Source organism: Amblyomma mixtum, chromosome 1 (assembly GCF_055824585.1).
Source record: "Amblyomma mixtum isolate Tamu chromosome 1, ASM5582458v1, whole genome shotgun sequence".
NCBI classification, from domain to species: Eukaryota; Metazoa; Arthropoda; class Arachnida; order Ixodida; family Ixodidae; genus Amblyomma; species Amblyomma mixtum.
This window is the reverse complement of record NC_143012.1, coordinates 227418110-227441591: the sequence shown is the minus strand read 5'-3', so window position 1 is coordinate 227441591 and position 23482 is coordinate 227418110. Positions and strand designations below refer to the sequence as shown.

At 47.1% G+C, this 23482-nt stretch overlaps 1 protein-coding gene across 2 annotated transcripts in view; it reads right to left on the bottom strand.

Annotated features, from left to right (window-relative positions):
• Positions 1 to 592: 592 nt before the first annotated feature.
• The window catches only part of aop (ETS variant transcription factor anterior open), a 126748-nt gene continuing 103858 nt past the window's right edge, over positions 593 to 23482 (bottom strand). For both annotated transcript variants that reach the window (XM_089564572.1, XM_089564567.1), the window contains exons 4-9: positions 21679 to 21804; positions 19821 to 19921; positions 16518 to 16724; positions 15201 to 15435; positions 12352 to 12601; positions 593 to 4123 (exon numbers count right to left, since the gene is read on the bottom strand). In XM_089564572.1, the coding sequence (XP_089420698.1) occupies positions 3952 to 4123; positions 12352 to 12601; positions 15201 to 15435; positions 16518 to 16724; positions 19821 to 19921; positions 21679 to 21804 (1091 nt within the window). In that variant the 3' untranslated portion in view covers positions 593 to 3951. The remainder of the gene's footprint in view (positions 4124 to 12351; positions 12602 to 15200; positions 15436 to 16517; positions 16725 to 19820; positions 19922 to 21678; positions 21805 to 23482) is intronic.

The window sequence follows — 23482 nt, the reverse complement described above, 5'->3', positions numbered from 1 at the left end:
TTAAAGCACAGTTGAGGTGTACATTGCTCCAAAAGGGCAGTTATGAGCCTTCTTTCTGGTTCAGGTGTCCACCGAGATGTAGACACCTCGCCCTCACTTCATGCTATGTATATCTTGGCATAGCAGAGCTAAGCCACTGCCAATTCATTTTTTCCAGTTTTTTTCAGTTTTGGGGTGCTTTAGGATAATACCACCAATAGATAAATTGGGAATTTTTCCCAGCCCCTTCAATGCACAAATTAACAATGTTTTACTGTGCCTGCACTTCACCTTTTGGCCTTTTCTACCTATTAAAAGCTCCGTTTAAAGTAGCCATTAGAATGTGGTAATCCATCATCACGGCCAACTTCAATTCGTCCTCAGGGTCCCTTCAAATGATTATTACGGCAATGGTGACATCTCCAGCTGTCATGTAATGTACGAGTGTAGCAGTACTTGCAGACATGAGTGCATTTCTAAGCATGGCACCTTGCAAACGTCGGCACATAAAAACCGCTTTGATATTTCTGCAACTTAGGAACACATCCTCTACAAATTAAAAAAAAAAATCCCACAAAAAAGCGTGGGTACCAGAGACACAAAGAAGCAAAGCTGCAAGGATCTGCATGTGCTACGACCACAAACCAGACTGTATTTCTCTCATATCAATCACACTACAGCTTCAAGCATTAAAAAAAAAGGCATACTGCACAAATGTTTGACAGGTAATGGCCAACCTTTTGCCACAGCTATAATACAGTGTGAGGACCCAGAAAATAGAGCTAAACATGGAAGACATGCTGCATATTAGATGATGTTTTAACCTATGTCGAGGCCATGCTATACCTGGTGATGTAAAAAATGCCCAACTAAGTATATGGGTGTGAAAACAAAATCCAAATGGCGAGAAAAGAAGAGAGATGGAAAAGGGTAATCACAAAAAGCAGCAAGGTGAATAACAGAGTGACAAGTATAAGGAGAAAGGAAAAAGGGCCGAGAGCAAATGGTCAATGAAGTTTGCTGAGGCAACTACCAGTGCGAGTAGGCACATTGTACGTAAAGGTATAAGACATTTCAAGTTGCCCCCTGTCTTCAGAAGGCCGCCATGCAAGACGGCAGTTCCCAATCAAACAAGAATGAATAGGTCGTTCAGTAACTCTGTATTTGATAATTTATAATACAAGATCTAAAAACAAAGAAAGCACCTTCCGACCGTTTCTGCCAGGTGCAAGAAAAGAAGACCAATACCGTATTTACTCGCATAATAGGCGCACTTTTTTTCCAGAAAATCCGGCTCAAAGTTCGGGGTGCACCTATTACGCGGGGTAAAATTTCCGGAAATTTTTTGACTCGCAAAATTGAACACACCGCGTAAACGCACTCGTGTACAGGCCGCACCCCGTTTTCGCGAAGAAAATGTTAAAAAAAAAAGTCCGTGTAAGGGCCGCACCAAAACTTTCGGAATGCACGCGCCGAGGCCTCCGCGATCGGCTCCGGCTGCGCGCAACGGGCGCTTGATCGCGGAGGCCACACACGCGCACAGGAGCTTCCAGACGCCGCCCACGGAGGGCGCCTAAGGCCAAGCTCATCATCATCATTGTTTTCCTCCGCCGCGAGCTTTCGCTATCTATATCGCCATCAGCATCTCCAGCTCGTTTTTTTTTTGTTGTTGTTGCTGTCAAGTGCCGGGATTTGCGGTAGCGCGATAGTTATCGCGGTTTATGGCTTTGCCGCGGAGCGTTGATATTTTAGCTCGATGGGCAAGCACCTTAACAGCTACACGGCTGGGAGTTTGCTCTCGAACGCGGCAAGCGTGCAGCATGTCAGAAAATACGACGTGGCCGAGAAGTGCGGCAGTTGCGACTGCGGCGTCCCTAAATTTTCGTACGCGACTCCAAGCGCCGAGGTTTTCGCGGGCCTAAGTCGGGAACGTTTCCGGCTGGAGATGAAGCTTTCCAAACAGACGTTTAAAGTGAGCATCCCTGAAAACTGTGTGCGGCTGTTCTACGCGATGTCGTTGTACGTGCTGTGGGTCTGCAGCAGCTGCGACGGCAGCAGCACTAGTAGGGACTAGTAGTCAGTTCAGCAAAAACTTTGTTAAAATAAAGATTGGGAAGCGGGGGGTGGCGAGGCGTCGGCTTGCAATCGTGTAAATACAGTATTGATCACAGTGCCAAGTTCGGGGTGCGCCTATTATGCGCGGAAATAAAAAAATCTGATTTTTCGCGCCCTAACTAGGGGTGCACCTATTATGCGAGTGCGCCTATTACGCGAGTAAATACGGTACTATCATACTCATCATGATGGATGGAGTACAAAACGAAAATGCATAACAAAGCACGCACATTTTCAATGTGTTTTAACATAAGATGTATTACATGACAAATGCTGGGCAATCGTCTCTTTTTGTTGGCAATTAAGCCTTCTATTTGAAGCTTCTCCATAGCCACCTAATGGAAAGAAACACTTTCAATGTCAACAAAATGGGAACAGACCAGAGTTTACTCTGAACAACGCACTATCCTGGTGACAGCTGGCAACCAACCGTCCACAGATGAGTCCTAAAGGTTTGTAATTGACTAACTGTAGCCGTCCTGTGTAATCTGTTGTCACAAACTTCAGCAGTGATGTCTAAAGGGCAGGCGTCAACAGATGATGACCATGAGAAACAAAATGAGAAGTAGGTTTTAGAATGATTTGCTAGGACTTCGGAAAAGTAAAACAATGAAAGAAACAATAAAACAGAAAAAGAAGGCTAAAAACTCTCAAGCACCACAATTTTAACCAACACACAGCAACCCGATTTGCACCCAACTATGCTCACCTCAGAAATTTTCATTCAGCTGAGACTTTGACGATATATTCAAACACTCAAACTAATTCATCAGGGCATAAAAGAATAACTATAATCAAATGGCACAATGTATATCCCCTGCACTAATTACATTTCAGTTTTGAATTGAAGCAGCGAACTAATGCCATTGAGATCAGTGCATCCAAAGAGTAAATCTATGTTAAAAAAAATTCCCATACAAAAAAAAAAGCGAAGCTCGCAAGCCGGCCTCAAGCGCGACACATATATAGCAATGCAGAAGCCAAAAGTGCATAGTGGAAAACAGCCATTGCGAAAACTTGGGACAGTCACACTCATCATTGCCGCACAAAAAGTGTTACGACATGGCATATTGAACGGTGTGTCCACAATGGTATGGCTTCTCAAGGCACTGTGCAGTGTCTGCATGCATACACACACACATAAACACACGCACGTAACGTGTCCCACTGTATTTTGTTCGACAAGTCTGCTTCACAGGACGGTTCACGGAGTGCACTTGTCACACTGAGCACATCACATCACCCACTCCACACTGAGCGCGCTTCGTCAAAGTCACAGCGTGCTGCTCCTGCGCTGTGAACGCTGCTCTTGCTGCCACTAACTGCCGAGGCACCACAGGTTGTCGGTAGTTGCACGGTGTGCACTAACCGGTACACGACACATGGGGCACTAGGCACTGGGCAAATAACAAAAGAAAAAAGTCAAGGGTCTGCGATAAAGCACGTGACACCGGAAAATATTTCGATGCCCCTGCTTCCCAGAGGCATCAATCTTGTGGGGGGGGGGATGCATGAAATGGACACCTGAGTGCATTGTGTTGCGGGGACCTCCAATGCTTTGCACACATCCACGGCCTAACGGTGAATAACGGACGATCGGGGGGGGTCGTCGCCAACACAGCCGGTTCTGCCACCCGGCAAATTATCACCTGCCACTTGGCTAAAAGTAAGAAACGAAAAAAAAATCCAAAAAAAAAAAGGTGCGTGCTGCTTTCCATCAGGCACTAAGGCGGGTTGTTGAAGTCTGCACCACAGGAGGCGTGTGGTAATGGCTTCTGACGGGGGAAGCAGACTGGCTTTCTGCTCTACTGCAGCAGGTACCATGTGGAGAGAGAGGAAGGCACGGGGTTTCCACGCTCAGTCGTTCTCGAGGCAGGGTGAAAGGCACTCTTCCTTGATGCTCATGTCCAGGGCACTTGAGGCCTCCTCCTCCTCTCCCTCGCGGTTCGCAGCAGCATCGGAGGACACGGTCCGGTCCAGCAGTGACCGCTGCTTGCAGTACCGCAGCTCTGTGGGTGGCCGTAGAAACCTGGTTCAAGAAAACGAGAGAACAAAAGTAAATCTTAATACCAAGTTGTACCCACACAATTGAAGGGCTCCAGAAATTTCGAAAATCTTCGGAAATTCTTTAACGTGCACTCACATCGCACAGCACATGGGTCTCTAGAATTTTGCCTCCATCGAAATTCGATCACCACGGCCGGGATCAAACCTGCGCCTTTCGGGTCAGCAGCCGAGCGCCCTAACCACTGAGCCACAGTGACGGCTCTAGGCCTAAAGAGGAGTATTGGTTTGTCGACAGAAATGTTCCTATTCCAACAACTACATGGTGCCATCATGCTGAGCATATCATTGCATCTTGCTAACACTCAATGTATGAATATCACACACAGTGCAATGTTGTGCAAAATGTGCTCAATGCAAGTGTGCATACATTTGAGGTACGCAGACAGTGCTCATCCCAAGCAAACACAGATATCCGTCTGACGTACGAGCTAGATCCGAACGTCCTTTGCCGGGATCGGACGTCCGTCGGACGTACGAGCACAATCCGATTTTGGATATCCGTATTCATACATCTGCCGGACGTACGGACAGTATCCGCTTTTGCATATCCGTATGAGAGAGAGGTGCACGTCCGAGGGATGTATGGGTGAGTATATTCCCAGGATATGAGAACAGTTTTTTTCTATTTTTTTCACACAGAAAATTCGTGCCATTAGAGTATGTATACTGTGGAGTTCACTTTTCTAACCTAGAAAGACTTATTCCCAAAAGAAATTTTGTCAGTTTTATTGGCTAATGTGCCCGAAATTGCGTTCATATCTGCCCATCTGCTTTGGAGAAATTATTTCCATCAACTACAGGGTTCGACTTGAGGAATTTTGCAAATTGGTGAGATTCCACAGTCATATACTTGCAGTGCAAGGGCCACTGCTGAACTAAATTTATTTAAAGGCAGGAGCGAGTGCTGCACAATTTTACAGTAAATCAATTACTAATTTGCATCGAGAAAGCTTCTAAAAATCAGTGGCGACATCGTGTCCGCTGTAGTCAAACGCGATTGAAACCATTCGTAAATACAAAACTCCCGCCGAATCCCGCTATCATCATCATCATAAATGCAGCTTGTGGTCAACCCAATCCAATCCATCAGTCACCCAGTGTGGCGCCGTTGTCAATTCGGTGCGAAGCGTGGTGACCCTTTTGAGCTCCGTTACTAGAAAGTGGTGTGTAACTTGAACAATTCGAAGGATGCGGCAAGCACCTGAAGCTCTTCTGGAACACTGGAACGCCGTACTGCACCGACTTCAGATGAAAGAAGGCTTATTGTGGTTGCCTACGGAGGTAAGTAAAGTACACTGCTTGGGAATTACTTTTATGACAATAAAGCAGGATCTACAACATCCTCTCATGGGAGAGTTGGAGTTATGGTATGACTACATTGTGGTGTGGGTTACAGGCGGGTTGAGAATTGCCTCTTTGTGCTGTTGTGGGCTTCTTTAACATGAATATCATTGACGAAGTTGAAGAGCATTCGTGAAGTTACCATGGTCTGTTGCGATTTGGCGTAGGCATAATCTTTTTTTCAGCAGTCCTGACGCTTGCTTTTGCTTGAGTCTAGGGAAAGGAGGATAGAACTTCGCTGAAATTTGAGACTGCATGTAACAAGTGGGTTGTAAGGCGGGTACCATCACGAGAAATGCTCACTTTCCTAGCTCTTGGCCTCTTGCAAGCATAGAATACCTTCTCGTGTCAAGGATGATGACTATGTTGGTGTGTCTCTCACCTCTGTGTTATTTTGAGCTTCATTAAAGTGAATACCTATAACGAAGTTGCCAAGCATTTTTGAATTTATCATGGTCTACTGAGATTTGGCGTAGGCTTGAGGACTAACCTTTTCTTTTTTTTTGCAGAAAGCTGTTCGCTTCCGCTTCATCATGGAAGATGGGTGTGCGCTCGAAGTTTTACATCATATTGAGGAGTTAGCCACTTCACAGTAACTCAGTCCTGTGCTGATGTACAACCACAATAAAATATGCTCGCTGTAATTTAAATTTCTTTTCCATTTTATTGCTTCGCGGGCACGAAAAAAGCATGCATGTGCCACATATGTGAACATCCAAAAAAGATCTGGGAACGGATGTTCGAAACCGACGTCCGTTGGCCAGACTTTTGGACGCCTATCGGATGGCCAACGGACGTCCACCGGCTGTTTGCAGACATCCATCGGCTGTCCGGACCAAAACGGGCGGCCAACGCACGACCGATAGATATCGGTGGTTGCTTGGGATACACACTCTTTTATAGCCACACGTGTACATAGCGAGCAGAGAACACGCCGACAACGAGGCACGAAGGAACACATTTAACGCAGTCTCCTGACTGGCTGAGGAGGTCTCTATCTTGCACAGTGTTGCAAGAAACTTACGAGATGGAGTATTCATCATTAAATTCAAAGGCGCCAAACCATACACACACACACACACAGGAGAAGAAAGAAAGACGAGACAGAGCGCCAAGACAAGGCGCTCTGTCTCGTCTTTCTTTCTTCTCCTGTGTGTGTGTGTGTGTATGGTTTGGCGCCTTTGAATTTAAAGGGGTGGAGACACCAAATTTGTGGTTCGCGCGTTCTTAGTTTCAAACGTTTCTTATGGCTCCAGGAAGCATGATGCACACTCAAAGATTCATATATTCACAGTGAATAATTTATTATAGCATTTTTAGGTGAACGATTTTCGGTTTCGGTTTCGGAACGCCTAGTTGTACAGTGACGTCACAGAGGGGGAAGATCAACTGCTTCGCTTGGTCACGTGGGCCCACAAAAGTTGTGACGCACCTACTGCTACATCGTCTGCTTTCCGACACACGTGCTGACCAGCGCATGAAAACAAACAACTGCACGTCTAGTCCCAGCAGCTCGGATTCTGACAGATCTGATTCCAATGAGTGAGGACATCGACTTTTTTTTTGTTCGCACGCTAATATCGCCTTCGCGGGTTCGCGTGAGGATGCGAAACACTTTGCAAAATGCCAGTAAGCATCGCTGCGCCGCTCTACCCAAGCTGCGCCCACAACCGGTGTCACACTTCGCTGCCGTGCAGCAGTACCTGAGCGCTGCTTGGGATGGTGTACAAATATCACAAGAAAAGACAAGATCGGCTTGTTATCAGAACTGCCAGCTATACTCGAGCAGCGACAAAGCATGTCTGCTTATGTTGGGAGCTTTCAGCAACAGCACCGCTCGCGGGCGCTCCGGGCGACGAGCTCTGCTGCTGCCTGGCTGCCGTGGTCGTCGCTAGGCCTATAGCCTGTTTAGCAAGCGGCCGGCGCTTCGGAAGTCGCCTGTGCTATAATAAAAGGTCTACTTTTCACAAATAGCTGTAGTGTTAACAGAATAATCTCACAATAAAATAATAGTATGGTCAATCTCCTCGACGCCTTCGGCAGCGGAGCTAGCGGGCGCCAGGCGAGCCGGACCCCAACGTCGCGCCAGCGGCAGCTGCTAGGCGCGGTTGTGAGAAATTTGCTCATATCACAGTTGTTACCTCTACTAGCAGCTCAGTATTGGTCAGCGATCCTCAAAAATGACACTTTTTTCACATTTCTTGTCCCATGGTTTATTATTTACGTCAAGGATACTCTTTAGCTCGTTTTTATGACGTCGGCAGACGGTATCCAGGCCGACCTACCGGCCGGCAGACTCGGCGTACTTCACGTCCGCACAAGAAAATACAAAACAGCCATGCTACCAGAAAGGATGCTTTCTAGATTCGAGATACGACAGCATGACTGTGCTAAAAGTGGATCTTTCGGCAGCGACACTGCCTGCGGCAACGCCGGCCGACGACCTGCGCGCTGGTCCCAGACTGCCCTAGTCGTCGCTAGGCCTAGCTGCTTTCGCATATCGACTCCGCAGCTGAGGGCGTTTCGGGACTGGCCAGCGCTCAGAAACGTGCTCCGCTCGGCACCCCTTTACTGTGAACTCGTCCCATAATAAAAGATATGTTCGATTTCCACGACGTCTTCAGCAACAGAGCTAGCAGACGGCAGGCGAACCGCACCAGGTAGCAGCAGCACAAAACCGGCTGATGAAATTTGCTTGCATCGCAGTCATCACTTCTACCAGGAACTCGGTATTTGCCAACGATCGTCAGAAACGATGCATTTTTGATATTCATATATCCCAGGGTTTGCTATGAACGTGAACAAACAATACTATCGCGTTCTTCAGATGCCGGCGTTCGGCACGAAGACTGGCGCAGACCGCCCGGCTCCAAGGAGTGCGCCCTATGTCATCATGACGCTGCCGCTTTCCGTCGTTGTTGCCGCGAGCGGCCCGCCGTTGACATCTAGCAGGCCGGACGCAGGCAAAGAGCTGCAATCGGACGTTGCGACGCTGTTCGCAACGGCGCGCCGCAAACCGAGCGAGTGGCGGTTAGCAGTAGACGCGGCTCGCTGGATCGCTGGTGCGTCGACTGCGCTCACGCGGCTGTGCCCCGCTCATCGTACGTCACTGTATTTTGGTATGACGTCACTACAACTTTAATTTTTCTACACCCCTTGTGACGTCATGGTTGATGGCGCTAGCGATGGGTCTAGATCGTGAGAGTGAGCATTTAGGTAATCTTTGGAACCGAATTAAAATATTTTTTAAACGTTTGTTGCGTCCACCACCTGGCTGTGAGTGCCCTTGCATACATAGGAATCCCATAGCAGGCTTTTTATAGCTTCAAAATTTGGTGTCTCCACCCCTTTAATGATGAATAACTACCAACTAGCCCAACAACAAGTTCTTCTAAGAGACGGAGTATAGTTACTATATCGGTTCCCAGGGTTCAATGTTTAATTTCCCTGAACATCTCGCACTTTTACTGGCCAAAGGCGATCACATGGCTGTAAAGGCATCTATGCACTGCAAAGAAGCCAACTCCTCCACATAGTTTAGCACTAGACTACTATGCAAGTTCATAGGTTCACTTGCTCTCATGCTTTGCAGCATTTCATATTGTGCGAGTGCATATGTTCATTTAAAATACGTTTATCGAAAAGACGAAATTTTGTGACAAGTTTGTTTCTAATTAAAAAGAAAGGGCTTGTGACTTCTGGCCTTTACAACAGATGGTGGCACCTATCCACATGGCGAGTATTCTGTTCATAATTCACTGCCATAGGTCTTGGTGCAGCCAACTTGTTACCAGAAACCTGTGTCAGTCAATGCAACAGTACTATGGCTAGATTAAAATGAGTTCTGCAGCCAGAAACAAGCAGATTGAGCTTGCACTCGCTCTAACCGCTGCACTAAACCAGCCTCCTGCATGTAGGTGGCTTTGCATCATAACTTGGATGCTTGGGTGAGCAATATGGCGGACCTATACACAACTCTGGGGAACCTATACAGCAACTCTATGCAAGACAGCATGCCCTCACAAGAAAGCTTCCCCACACCTTTGCACGAAGGTGCAGGAAAGCACTCTTGCACAGGTGTGCTTTCTTGCGCTTGTGGGAAGGCAGGATACCTTGGCACCTGACTGCGCATGGTGCAGAGGCCTGACATGGCCAGGTGTCAGCGACACGCACATGCCATGCTTCACGTGCCACACCTTGCCTCTGGCACAAGAAAGACACACAGCGCACATGCTCACTGACTTAGGGTTTAGATAGGTGGCAGCTTAAATTTCAACTGACATGATGCACAACACGTGCTTTCGTGGGGCACAAATCGGACATGGATGTACCGTATTTACACGATTGTAAGTCGACCCATTTTTCAAAATTTGAAAATCCGAAGTGGGGGGGTCGACTTACAATCGAAACCAAAGCATCACACTATAAATAAAGGCGAGACAAACGAGACAAGCGTGGTTGCATTTTTTGCTGCGCGGCTCCGTCGCATCGTTCTTGCCTTGAGCAGCTATGTCAACGCGCAGAACCGGCATCCCCGCCCCGCGCGAGGCGGCCCGCTGATGGTGGCTGTCGATAAGCAGCAAACCAGCACCAACCCACTCCCCACACGTGGCCGCAGATTGCGTATGCTGATAAGCGGCGGCGGCCCGATAACGCCTTCGCGTTCTACTTTTTTTTTTTGTTTACTTTCAACCGCGCACTCGGCGCCGAAGGGAGCGTCGGTAGTTGATGGAAGGGCTGCTGTTCTAATCGTGGCAGCACCCCCCTCCGAACCGCAGCGGCACCAGGGAGTGTCGGTAGCCGACGGAAGAGCCGACGCCGCTCGCGCGTAATTCCTCTCTGGCTCTGACGCATTCGACTACTGCCGGCCGCGTTTCACAAGTTTTTAATGTAGTGCTTCGTCATTCGTCATTTGTGCTCCAGGTCTGATAAGCGACCGGCGCTCGTTCGCGGCTACATTCAAGATGTCTGTCATTCTTTATGCCGAAGAAACGAACTGCGCGCCGGGCCGCAAGTTCGACCTTCGCACTGAGTGATACAGGAGTGGCAGCTACAACGAGGCAAAATTTTCAGCTGTTCCTCGCGATGTCATGATGTGGCTTTTTGCGAAGTGCAGGATTTCACTGCATGACGATGTTAGAACGACGAGCTGTGGGACTGCAGCAGCGATGACGACATGACGACGGCAGCGCTAGCGAGGACGATGGCGCAAGTGTGGACGCAAGTGTGGACGAGTAGCCCAGTGACTAAGACATTTTTGTTTTGGAATGTGCCCACGGGCACTCCCGCGTGCGGCAGCCGATAGCGGCTGGTGATCAGCGGAGGCCACAGGATAGTACTGTCGCGTTCTAGTTCTACTAATAAAGGCCAAGTTTAAATGACCTCAAGTTTTTTTTTTTTTTTTTCACAATTGTGATGTGGGGGGGTCGACTTACATTCGAGTCGACTTACAATCGTGTAAATACGGTATATCAGCATTGAGAAGGGACCAGCTCCACTACCAGCAGCCATTAGTGACAAGTAGTGAGGGCAGAGTCAATGCCTGCAATCTTACTGGACCTCACAGGAGACTGCCCGTTCAGGGTTTGCAACGAATACGTTTTCCTCTCTATCCCTCTCAGTATTTTATGCATCTGAGCCGCATTTGCTGCTCTAGCCAGGTTTCGCCTCATATACAACAGCTGTATCTTACCAGTACTCACCTATGGGGCAGAAACGTGGAGGCTAACGAAGAGGGTTCAGCTTAAGTTAAAGGCAACGCAACGAGTTATGGAAAGAAAAATGATAGGTGCAATGTTAACAGACCAGAAGGGGGCGAAGTGGGTGAGAGAACAAACGCGCGTTAATGATATCCTAGTCGAAATCAAGAGGAAGAAGTGGGCTTGGGCAGGGCATGTAATGCGAAGGCAAGATAACCGCTGGTCTTTAAGGGCAATGGTGTGGATACCAAGAGAAAACAAGCGTACCGTATTTACTCGAATCTAGGCCGGCCACGATTCTAAGCCGAGACCCGAAAGTTGAAGGCCACAGAAAAAAAAAAAACTTACCTCGATTGTAGGCCGGCCGAAAAAACAACTGCGAACAAGAGGTACAGCACGCAAACGACATTTATTGCAAAGAACCCGCTCAGGCTGATCCCGGGCTGGCGTTTTGGCGAGGAGACATATGCAACGCCAGCCCGGGATCAGCCGCCGAAGTCCCGCCTGGCTTGAAGATTTGACGACTGCTCAGCAGCGAGTATAACTTTCCGCTTGAAGGCGGCACTATAATGGCACCGCCTGTTTGGTGCCATGGTGTTGGTGATAAAAACCACGCATGAAAACTTCACCGCATGAGAACAGAACAAGGCCAGAATGGCAGCCAGTGCTCATGTGTGCTTTGATCAGTATCGGCTATGGATAGCAACGGCTACGGATAGCAACAGCTACAGTGCTGTCTTTCGTTGGCGTTTTGTGGGGGCGCCACCTGCGTGCTACATTTATTAGTATTTTACGAATACGAAACCTCGAAACGAAATCCTCGAATCTAAGCCGACATAAGAGTTCTACATCTTGTTTTTTTGAAAACACTATCGGCCTAGATTCGAATAAATACGGTAGCAGGGGGCGGCAGAAAGTTAGGTGGGCGGATAAGTTAAGAAATTTGCGGGGATACCCCCCGGGGGCCGCAAGTGGCGAAGAACAAGGTTAATGGGAGAGACATGGGAGAGGCCTTTGCCCTGCAGTGGGCGTAGTCAAGCTGATGATGATGATGATGGTGATGATGACAAGAGGCAAACGCTATGACAGTCTGCCACTGCTTTCCTGCTCAAACATCACTGCCTCCCCGGGGCAACGGAGTGCGACATACCTGTAGCAGAGTCGTTCGCCAGGCTCCTTCTGGAGGATCTTGACCCGGTAGTAGTAGCGCATGGCCCGTGACATCTTGTCAAAGTTCATGTTGAGGTGGTTCTTCTGCATGCCCCACAGCTTGGCCAGCCGGTGTGGGTCCGTGATCTTGAAGACCCCCTTGCCCTGGTCCTTCCACGTGATGCAGTAGCGATACTTCTGCTCGGGGTCATTCAGCAGCTGCTGCAGGAAGTCCCACAGCAAGCGCACGCCTGCACAACAGAACCAGAAGGCGGAACGATCAGTTGTCACAGCTAGGCAGAGTGCTGTCACGTCAGGAAAGCTAGCGTAGAATTTTAAAGGCATCCCTCACACTAAAACGACACCATGCCTACCATGATGTGCTCACCTGCAGCCTTCTGCAGCAGTAGATGCACAGTGAATGTAAGCGAAATGCAGAATGAGCGCCACATAGATTAAGTAAATGGTGCTCCTCGGTTTCTGCCCACTATCATATCGGAGACTTTTGTTCACAAACATGAAGGAGGTCTACAGCTTCGTCCACCAATAGATGGCAACAGACACACAATGTTACAGTGTCTGCCTACTTCTCGATGAACGAGACACTGGATAAAAATCTAAGTGGCTTGCATCCATAAAAAAATACAGTTAGCCAAGAGAAAGATTTCAATAGAAGACTCAGCATATGTTCTCGCTGTCCATACCCCACCTCAGTAGTTCATTTGAGCACTACCAAAGCTGCGATCAGCGCAGAGGTGATGTTCTGACGCTGCAGAATGTAGTGGCAGTAAAAAAATGGACATATGAGAGAGCATACACTAAAAAAAATAACATATGTTGTAGTGTATGCGTGCTAATCGCTATTTAAAATCAAGCCTTGTCGTGTACTCGCGTTACATACACTATTTCCCGAGCTTAGCATGTGTGGCCCTAGCGAACAATAAGACATCTTTTCTGAAGTGGCAGTGCCCTTAGAGGCGGGATTCCTTCCTTTGGACTGGATTCGTCACTGCTGCTGCCATTTTCAGTACATTCACTGGCCATAAATGGGGCTCTGGGTTTTTGCTTTGATATAGTTTGCCTGTGCCAAAACGTATGAGCGATTGATTTCATTTATTTTTTATTTCGAGTGACGATTCTGCCGCTTGAAGGCCTAAAGAAGAGCATCAGTTTGTAGAGAAATCTGGTTCCTGTTCTAAGACCCGGCTGCTGCCACTAGTCTGAGCTAATCTTTCATTTGCAAACGCCGAACTAAGCGTGCAAATGTGACAAATGCCGTAATGTCCCGCAAAATGCTTGCAGTTAGCATAGGTAAGTGTGCACATGCTTATGGCACGTCAACAGCATTGAGTTATACTCTTTTCTAACCATACCTCTGTAAGCCTTAAGCTGATGCCACGCAGACGACAAGGCACAGAGGAGCATGTTCAATGCACACTCCTGATTGGCTGAGGAGGTCTCTACCTTTCTTAGTGGTGCAAGGAACTTACAAGATGGAGTATAGCATTGATGTGTATGTGTGTACACTAACCACAGACTACAAGACATCAGCTGTGTCAAAAACACATTGGAAAGGGCATATTTCCTCCTCCATGTTAACCGCAACCATGCTGATTACAGTGAACTGACACCAGTCTTTTTACCTGCCAAATTACAAATTGCAGGAGCATTTCAAGTGTCAGTATGTGTTACCAATATCCTTTCATCACACAGTGCTCACTGCCTAAACTTTCTTAGCAGCCGCCACTAGAAGCAGGTGATACGCTGCACTCCTCACTTCAATTCCAACTGCCTTCTACAAAACGTTCCACAGGTGGAACTCTCTGGTATTCCTTTAAGCATTACATGCACTGGTCTTTGTACTTAACTTGTGGCTTGATTACCGAGTAAACCTCCATGAAATGTCACTACTCGGCGATGGCTTTGAAGGGTGATGCAGCACTCAGCAGGTTTGTGAACATTTGGAATTCAAAGTTTATGCACGGAAGAGCTTTGAGAAATGTAAATCTGTTGCAGCCTCATAATGAAAGCCACACTGCAGTGCTCCCCAAGCACTGTGCAGGCTACTATGCACTACTAAAAACACTGCAGGCTCGAGCATATATGTGTGCATAGGTCTCGAGTACAACAGGAAAACTCTCCGGAGGCTAGTCGCTCACTGTCTTCAGTTTGGCACCCACTCTCACAAACTTTGAACACATGTAACAACATAGATACTGAAAGCATGCAAAACAACTTGAGTTCAGTCACAGGATTTCACATGTCAGTACAATCTAACAAACCTGCCGTGGTGGCTCAGTGGTTATGGTGCTCGGCTGCTGGACCCGCTTTTCTGATGAAATATGCTTCAGGGATATTCCTTAAATCCTGGCTCCTGTGCATAGCTAGTATGCTGCACGCTTAAAACACAGGTTTCACACAGGCTTCAAAGACGTGGGTGCGATCCCCGCCGCGGCGGCTGAATTTCAATGGTGGTAAAATTCTAGAGGCCCGTGTACTGTGCAGTGTCAGTGCATGTTAAAGAACCCCAGGTGGTCGAAATTTCCGGAGCTCTTCACTGCGGCGTCCCTGATAGCCCGAGTTGCTTTGGGATGTTAAACCCCAATAAACCAAACCAAAGTACAATCTAACAGCGAGAACTGCTTGCAAGCGCTACATGCCTAGTGGAACAAACCATAATCCCATTAAGCACCAACTTATTGCTGAAAGTGCTGAGAGCAAAAGGAATTATTTTATTTCTGTTACTTTGCAAGGCACACCAGTCACCTATTTCAAGGTGCTCTCAGTAGAGTCAATTGTTTCGCTATTGCTTTGCTTCACAAGTGAAAAAAAAACCTAAGCCGTACTTACTCATCTTATCACCAGGTGCGTCGGCAACGACACGGCCAGTTGCGGGAGGCGTCACGGGAGGCACGGTGAGTGCCACCGGAGCTGGCAGCACGGGTGGCTTCGCAGCCACAGGTGGCAACATTGAGTGCAGTGCCACATCAGGTAGCATACCCGGAAAGGCCGACACGCCACCCCGCGGGGGAAACACAACTGGTGTCGGTGGCGTTGGACTCCGCCGCACCAGGTCCATAACACCCTGCAAAGAAAACAAAGAGACATTAAGTGGCAATTACACCAGCGGAAGTATAGATCAGCATCTCTAGCTGGTCCACCTTGTGCATTTGCAATTGTTGCATTTGATTTGAATGCTGCAGCCACGCATGGATGTGACAACCGTGTTTTTGTTTTGGGAGCATTACAGCAAGTGCTCCACGGTATGAAAAATGTGATGGCATGGACTAGGGTATCTTGTTGCACTGCATGTTTGCGGTCAACATCCTAAGTGTGTTCCTCCTCTGTTTAACGCACTGAACGTTTGTGGCTCTGGCATATGTGCAGCATTCACAGCACAACACTCAAGCTCACTCCCTCCACATGACATTAAAAATACTTTGTATATTCTTGTAGATCAGTAACAATAATCAGGGCACAACTCGAACTCATATTTTAAATGCCAAGAAGATCAGGCCAGAGCTGACGGTCGGGCAAAGCTGTATTCTCTGCTCGCAGCTTTGCATTTAGTCGGGCTGCACCACCTGAATGAAGTGGGCATACTGCATTTTTTGAACGGGAAAAAAGTACAATACAGAGGGTTATTTTTGCTGAAAAACGTTTCAGATGCTTCAACTTTTTTCGCTCGCAATTATACTGACTGTTTCTGTTCCAGGTATACTTTTTATCAAACCTCCACATCTGAGCTAATTTTAAGCTCATTGTTGCCACTAGCCCACGCCCAGGCAGCGGTGAGTTGCTGAGTCTGTAATGTCAGGGTTTATAAAAAAAAATGCATTCAAAATTTTTCTGCAGTGCTACTCAGCCTCACAGCCAGGTGTACATTTAAGTGAGCAATGAGCTTTCAATTGCCGCAATGAAAAATGTGGTCGAAAAAAGTCAGTCGACTGTCCCATTATGTTGCATGCTACTGCATGCTAAAATGGTAGTGTGTGGTTCGCAAGTAAAAGCATGACAACCCTTAAATGCCCAGTGGTTAACCAATCAACTACTCTGCACCATTGCATGGAGCAGGAAATCAGGAGTATTGGTGACACGCTGCTCTATTGCACAACAGCCTGGCTTACGTCAGCAGGCAATGTGATTGGTTAAGATGGGACAACGCACCTGCTTGTCGACGAGCAGAGGCGTGGCTGTGAGGGACGGAGGTGGAGAGGAGTTTTTGGCAGAGCCAGGTCCGTTGGAGGACGGCGTGCTGCTGCCGGCCTGCTGTCCACCGGAATCCCCCTGTACACTTTCGCCCCCTGAACTGGGATCCGGACTGAGAATCACAGTGCTGTCCACTTCGGCCGACAGGGGAGACACCTGGAGGGGCTGGGCAGAAGCAATTTCACGCAACCATCAGTCCAGCGCAGACATTGAAACCAGAGTCATGGCTTGGCATGCAACTAGGCATCAACCACAGCAGTGCTGTGAGAGATGGAACGTGAAACCGTCTTTGCATGAACTAGTATAATACAATGACTGGCAGACGCTCCCTGTCCATCAGTGACACCGTTACGTACCACTCGCTCTTCTGCCTTTAATCACTGCCCTCAACTATGCATCACCTATCAATGACACCGCTAATTCGTACTGCCTAGATGACAGCGCATTTTCCAAACACTACAGACTACATATTGGACCGCATAAACAGCTGTACAGAAAGCTGCACAGTTTTCCTTTGTAGCTGTTTGGTTGCAGTCAGGTGGATGCTGATGAGTAGTTGTGGATCTATCCATCAGACGAGGAGGATGTCGAAACACCCCCTCTCCGGGCTGTTGCAAACCGGTTCCGTTGCCACTTCCACCGCGCTAGCTTGGGGTGCACACAACAGCCCAGTGAGCAATGTGGAGACACCCAAGGAGTCCTTATTGGACAGGTCTATATTTATTTTACTGAAACCTACTTCACCTTGGGGGATTTCCCCTGATACCTGTGTGACTAAGCAGCAGAATAATAATTCACTTTGCTCTCGTTATTGTGCAAGCATGAAGCCACAGAACAAAGCCTCTAGGCTTCATTGTAAAGTACAATAATGGTTTAGTGTCCTTTTGTGTTTTGTGGAACTGGTAATCACTGCTTGCTGTTGGGTTTCGCTCATAAAGACAATGCTCTCTTTGGCAATTCTAACATTGTTCACCATGTTGTCTTGTTGTCTTCTTTTTGCAAATAAATCACAATAATTATGATTTCCCTTGACAGTTTTGTTCGAGGTCTTCTTTTGTGCGCTTTGTCTAATATCTACATCTTGTTTGAAGATAGCTATAGTCACTGCAAGGCCATCTACAGTGCAGGTTTTCTGCAATTTGCCACAATACATGGTCTGTTCTGAAAGTAGTAGGACTGATTTTTCTTTCTAAATTTTATTCATGACAATAGTACAAATGCTTAGTATTTTTCAAAAGAGCACCCTTCCGCATCTGCACGCTGCTGCCAATGAGTTTTACAGTTTTCGTACGCCTCCAGGAACGCCTGGACCGGAATGCTGTTTAGCTCCCTCGTCACGGCCTGTTGAACCGCCTCTACCGATCCGTGATACTTCTCCTTGAGCGTCGACTTTATTCTCGGGAATATAAAAAAGTCTGGCGGGATCAAGTCGGGGCTCTAGGGGGGGCGAGGTAGCGTTGCCACCTTGTGCTAGGCAAAATACTCCATTACGAGGAACCCTGTGTGGCTCGGCGCGTTGTCTTGGTGTAGCCGCCATTTGTTGGCGATGGCTGGGAGGACACGAACAATGCGTTTTCGCAGTCTTCTGAGGACTTACACGTAAAAAACTGCATTAACTGTTTGTCTGGGTGGTACGAACTCTTCGTGGATGACTCCATGTCGATCAAAAAAGCAAATGAGCACGGACTTTTCCTTCGATTTGCTCTATCGCGCTTTCTTGGGGCGTGGGTAAGAAGGAGTGGGCCATTCTGACCTCTGCCGCTTGCTCTCCGCATCGTATTCAAACACCCACGTCGCGTAACAGGTCACCAGGTTATCCAAAAAAATCGGGGTCCTCATTCACGTGATGAAGAAGATCCTGGCAGATGGCTTTCCGGCTGGCCTTTTGCTCCTCTGACAACACTCGCGGCACCAACTTCGCGCACGCTTTCTTGATGGCTAAGTTTTCTGTCACGATCTCAAAAACTTGGATTTTAGGAATGCTAAAGTCCTTAGCAATCATTCTGATACTCATCCTGCGATCACTGTTAAGTAAATTTTTGATCACGACACATTTTCGTTGGTCTTGCTGGTCGATGAGCGTCCGGAACGGTAGTCATCTTCCACTCTTTTCCTACCTTCTTAGAACACCTTGTGCCACTCAAAAACACCTGATGTACCCATGGCAGCACCCCCTTAGGCCTCCTTAATCATGTCATGAGTCTCTTTGCCCGTTTTACCAAGCTTTACACAAAATTTGATCGCGTATCGCTGATCCAGTAAACACTCCATGATTCTGCGTGACGAGGCGTTTGGACAAGGGTCCACAATACAAGCGACCTGCTCTTTTCAACGGCTGAGAGCAGACTGCCGATTTTCCCCAGCGTTCCCAATATCCCCTTTCACCGATCCTGCGCGCGTAGACAACCTTTCGTCTGCCCGTTCGCCCAGGAAAAAATCAGTCCTACTAGTACTTTCAGAACAGACCCTGTATAACATGCATGCTGATATTTCGTCACAAACTCAATTTCCACAAAATAATGAAAATCACAGTCCCTGCTTATTTTAGTACACACACAGGTCTCCTTATAAAGAGTGCTGGCAACTATTTTTACTGTTGAAGATTGCTACACCTTATATACATCAAGATCCTTTACGCTTTCAGTTGCTTTTGACATGTACAAATATACAACTCTTGCTGCTTCTTCCATTGACATTATACCTTAGAGAACTCATATATGTTGCGCATTATGGCGCACTTTTCTACCACTAAGAAAAGCCATCATTTTGCAATGTCTGCAGTTCACCTAGTTCTAAAGATAAACAAATGGTTGTACATAAAATACCTCCTTGGCCCAAAAATACTTCGTCTTTACAGAAAACAGCTCACAATAATTACATCCAGGGCCCACAAAGAGCCCAGTTGGCAAGTTAGGATGATAAATCTCCACTATATTATAGAAAATGCGCTAAAGTAGAGCCCTGAAAGTGGTCTCTGAAAACTTCCAAAGCAAACAACTTGTCTTCGTGAAATAATTTTTAAGTCAAAGCATTTCACAGCCACATCGGAAAGTGTGTTGTGTAAAACATACAGTAGTTTCATACATTGGGCACACAGACTCTCGTGGCATGAGAGAACTGTTACAACGCTTGCAGCCACATGGCTTTCTGTGGCACCTATGTAACTACAAGATTTGTACTGCACGCTAACAACTTGTTTGTAGACTGACTGCTATGAAGCTGCAGTGTAAGTCTGTGCGAGGCTGCACAGTGGTCCTTTACCTGGTTGTAGGATGCTGGGTCCTGCAGCAAGACTTGGCCAAACCCTTGAATGTCCCGTGTAATGACTGTGTTGCGAGGCACTGAGCCGTTACCATGGGTGCCTGCAGGAAAGTGGTACGAAAGCCAGCTGTAAGCCTCGCTTGCTGCAATTCAGTCACACTTCCAAGAACAAGCAAGGTGGACCTGTGACACAGTGACATGACTTGCAACTGTGCCACCCTGCGAGGCTACCCAGAGACCCTGCGAGGCTACCCTGAGAACCCTGCGAGGCTACCCTGAGAACCCTGCGAGGCTACCCTGAGAACCTTGCGAGGCTACCCCAAACCCTGCGAGGCTACCCCCACAACCTTGGAGACTACCCAGTGACCCTACGAGGCTACCCCGCAAACTCTGCGAGGCTACCCTGCAATCCTGCGAGGCTAACCACTCCCTGTAAACGCATAACCGTCTGTAACTTACACAAGATGCTAAATCTGACTACCTGAGCCCAACTATTCTGCAAACAGACACTTTGCAACAAGCCCCACCGTGCTGCCAAAAGAAAGTGTAACACACCATGCATGCGCCTGTTCTGCGTGCTGCCTCATTCATCTCATGTTAATGAAGCAAAGCTTGCTCAAAGAAAAAGGACACTTCAAGTCTACGTTGAAAACAACCAGCTGTACTGATTGTAGCACTATTTGCTGCAATTTATTCACCCTGAACAACATAGTAAGCAAATATGGTCAGACAGCATAGGAAACATTTTTAAGCAGTAGTAATACACATATACGATAAGAAAAATGATAAAGCCAGAAAGTGGTGTTTGATTTCACTGGCAGCCACCGGGCACTAATCATCCTCATCGGAGTATTATATAAAGTGCCATTATCACCATCTGAGAGGTACATAATTTATTCATTTATTTATTTATTTATTCAAGTTACCCCTAAAGGCCCTCCAGAAGAGGGTATTACATAGGGGGGGGGGGGGGGGGGGGGGGGGGGGGGGGGGGGGGGGGGGTACAGTCATAAGTAATCGCGATGCATTTTAACAAGTAAGTGCAACAAAAGAACATTAATTAAAACATAAGGCATCACACAAAGAAAAATTGAACACTAACAAAAACAGCAAACATATACACATTTCCGTCACAGCGAAGAAGCTCTTGGAATTTTTTATTGTCAGTTTCTGCGGCGATGACTGATGGCAAACTATTCCATTCAGTGATAGTACGGGGAATAAATGAATTGGCATACGATGAATGACAGTTTACGCGTTTAACTTTGAAAGAATGATCACGGCGTGGAAAGAGGGCATCAGGTGACTGAAACAAATCACGGCGAAGGGATGGGTGGTGATAAAGCTTATGGAAAAGGGTTAAGCGAGCAAGTTTACGGCGATATGACAAATCTTCCAGTTCGGCACGTTTTTTTAATGCTGAAACACTTGTGAAGGGTGAGTAGTCTGAAAATATGAAACGAAGGCAAGAAAGCTAAGCCAGTGCACAAGACAAAAATTGCTTTGTCGCATGCCTACAATTATGCCTACATGCCTACAAGCCAGTCAAGATGCTATTAGCAGGTCAAGACGTGACCCCTGCTGAGTAAATGACCAAGAACTGCACCTCCACTCTAATCAGCACAGCAGTGCACAAATCAGCATTAGCTCATTTCTTTTCAGCATGGAAAAAGAGAAAAATGCTTACTAGTACACTGCATTGCTCGACAAGATTGATTCCGGCCGACCAGTGATCCTGCTGCAACTGTTAAATATGGTATGGCATTTGCAAGCTTGCTTGGTGATCTGTGCCATGTATATTAAAAACCTGTGACCTTGGGTGAAGAGCAGTGAGTGTAAGCCCGGAAGCACTGCTCACCATTCGTGAGTCGCGCTGTGTGAAGTGCCCTGTGCAGAAGCAGCTGGAGGGCGTTGAAGAGGACATCTCCTGCCTTCGGAGCTCGCTCCAAGAAGTCGGCCTTGGACAGCAGGCACAGCGCTTTTCCTGCGTGCAAGAGGCACGCGACTGTGAAGCGCAACTTCAAGGTAAATGTACGAGGAAAATAAAAAGTAGAGCCCGTGCAAAAAGCTAGCTGGGTCAGTGTGTTGAACTCAGAGCTGCTGTAAATAAACATCTCAAGTCTACTGAGCTGTCTTTCATCTTGCCTAGTTATCAGCACTTCTACCATTTCAGTGCAGTATATCACACAAGAAAGAGAAAAAAAGGCAGGAAAAAAGCAAGTACCAAGTCAACAGCTGGCAGACCCAGATAAATGGCTTTGCAGACAACTATCTCTATTGAGGGCAATCTCAGTGAGGGTAATCTGGACCAAAGAACTGTGAAATCAAAAAAACATAAGATTTACAACCCCTAGAACCGGTGCCATAAGCCGACCAGATAGATCTACGGCACTTGTAGTGCTCGGCATGCCTTAAGTGACAGTCTTTGTTTACAGCTGATTTTTTTATCTTTTAACATGCTCAAAACAGGAAAATGCCTCAACCCTCTAACGGGTGTAATAAAGTAATGCATCACTTTTAATTGACGTTGTTTCAGGGGCCCGCCTGCTTGCATGCCTGCACTGTGCTTGCATTGAGCAGCTGACACATGTACAACACAAAGGTAGTATCATGATAGTGAGCTTCGCCAGATGTAGGATAACAAGAAAATCTGAAACACTAGTGAAACAAAGCAGCAAGACACCAGTGTGGGTCACTGTTAAGGATCTTGGCACAATACTATTGCTTTTGTAACATGAGTAACTGACTAACACCATTGGAGCATTCAATACAATTTTTTTATATCATTTTCTTTTTGGTATTCGGAAACTTGGCTGCTTTCATCCACATTGCACAATGGTTATGTTCATGATGTGTTTTCGCTGCCACTGCTGCATTTATTCCCAAACTAAGCATTTGCACACTTGAATTAAGAGTAAAAGCTATCAGTAAGCTCTTCTACCCCCCATTAACTACTGCAAGATGTGTATGTTGTTCAATGTAGTTCATAAAGAAGAACAGCATTCTGAAATAGAGCCTGCCACTGAGATCAGGTTTTTCTTGCTCAACAATCTACCAAAAGCAATACATGAGGACTGAGACCCCACGAAATTAGCCACCTGCTCAGATATCCGGCGTCAGTGAAATGATTGTCAATATGTGTGGGGAAACACCACAAGAGAATGTGGACGGGTCCCTGTCACTGGCACGATAACTGCAGCCTCGTACCACTATACTCAATCAGGAAAATGTGTACAAAGATTTTGCACACATATGTTTAGCACTTCGAGCCTTGCAAGCCTACCACAAAAGTAAGTCACAGGACAATGCTGTTGAAATACAAACGGTGCTCATTTCCAAACATTAGAGATAAGATGCTTCACAACATCACAGTATCTGCTCTACTGCAGATATTACAGATACAGCAACAAGAAGCAGCGGTAAATAGAATCAGCAAAGAAAATGCTCATTCCCAGTGCCGCCGAGGTTCACGACATTAAAGAAACAGATGCTGCAGGAAATTCCACTACAGCAAGGTTTTAAGTGCGCTTAAAATTCGGCCGTGTGATGCAAGCACGGTCAAGCGCAAACAAGCTTTCACAGTCGGCAAGCTAGCTTCCCCGCACAGTCGCTGCTGCGCCGTTACGAGGCGCCTCTGTGTACAGAGGGCCATGGGCTTTCCC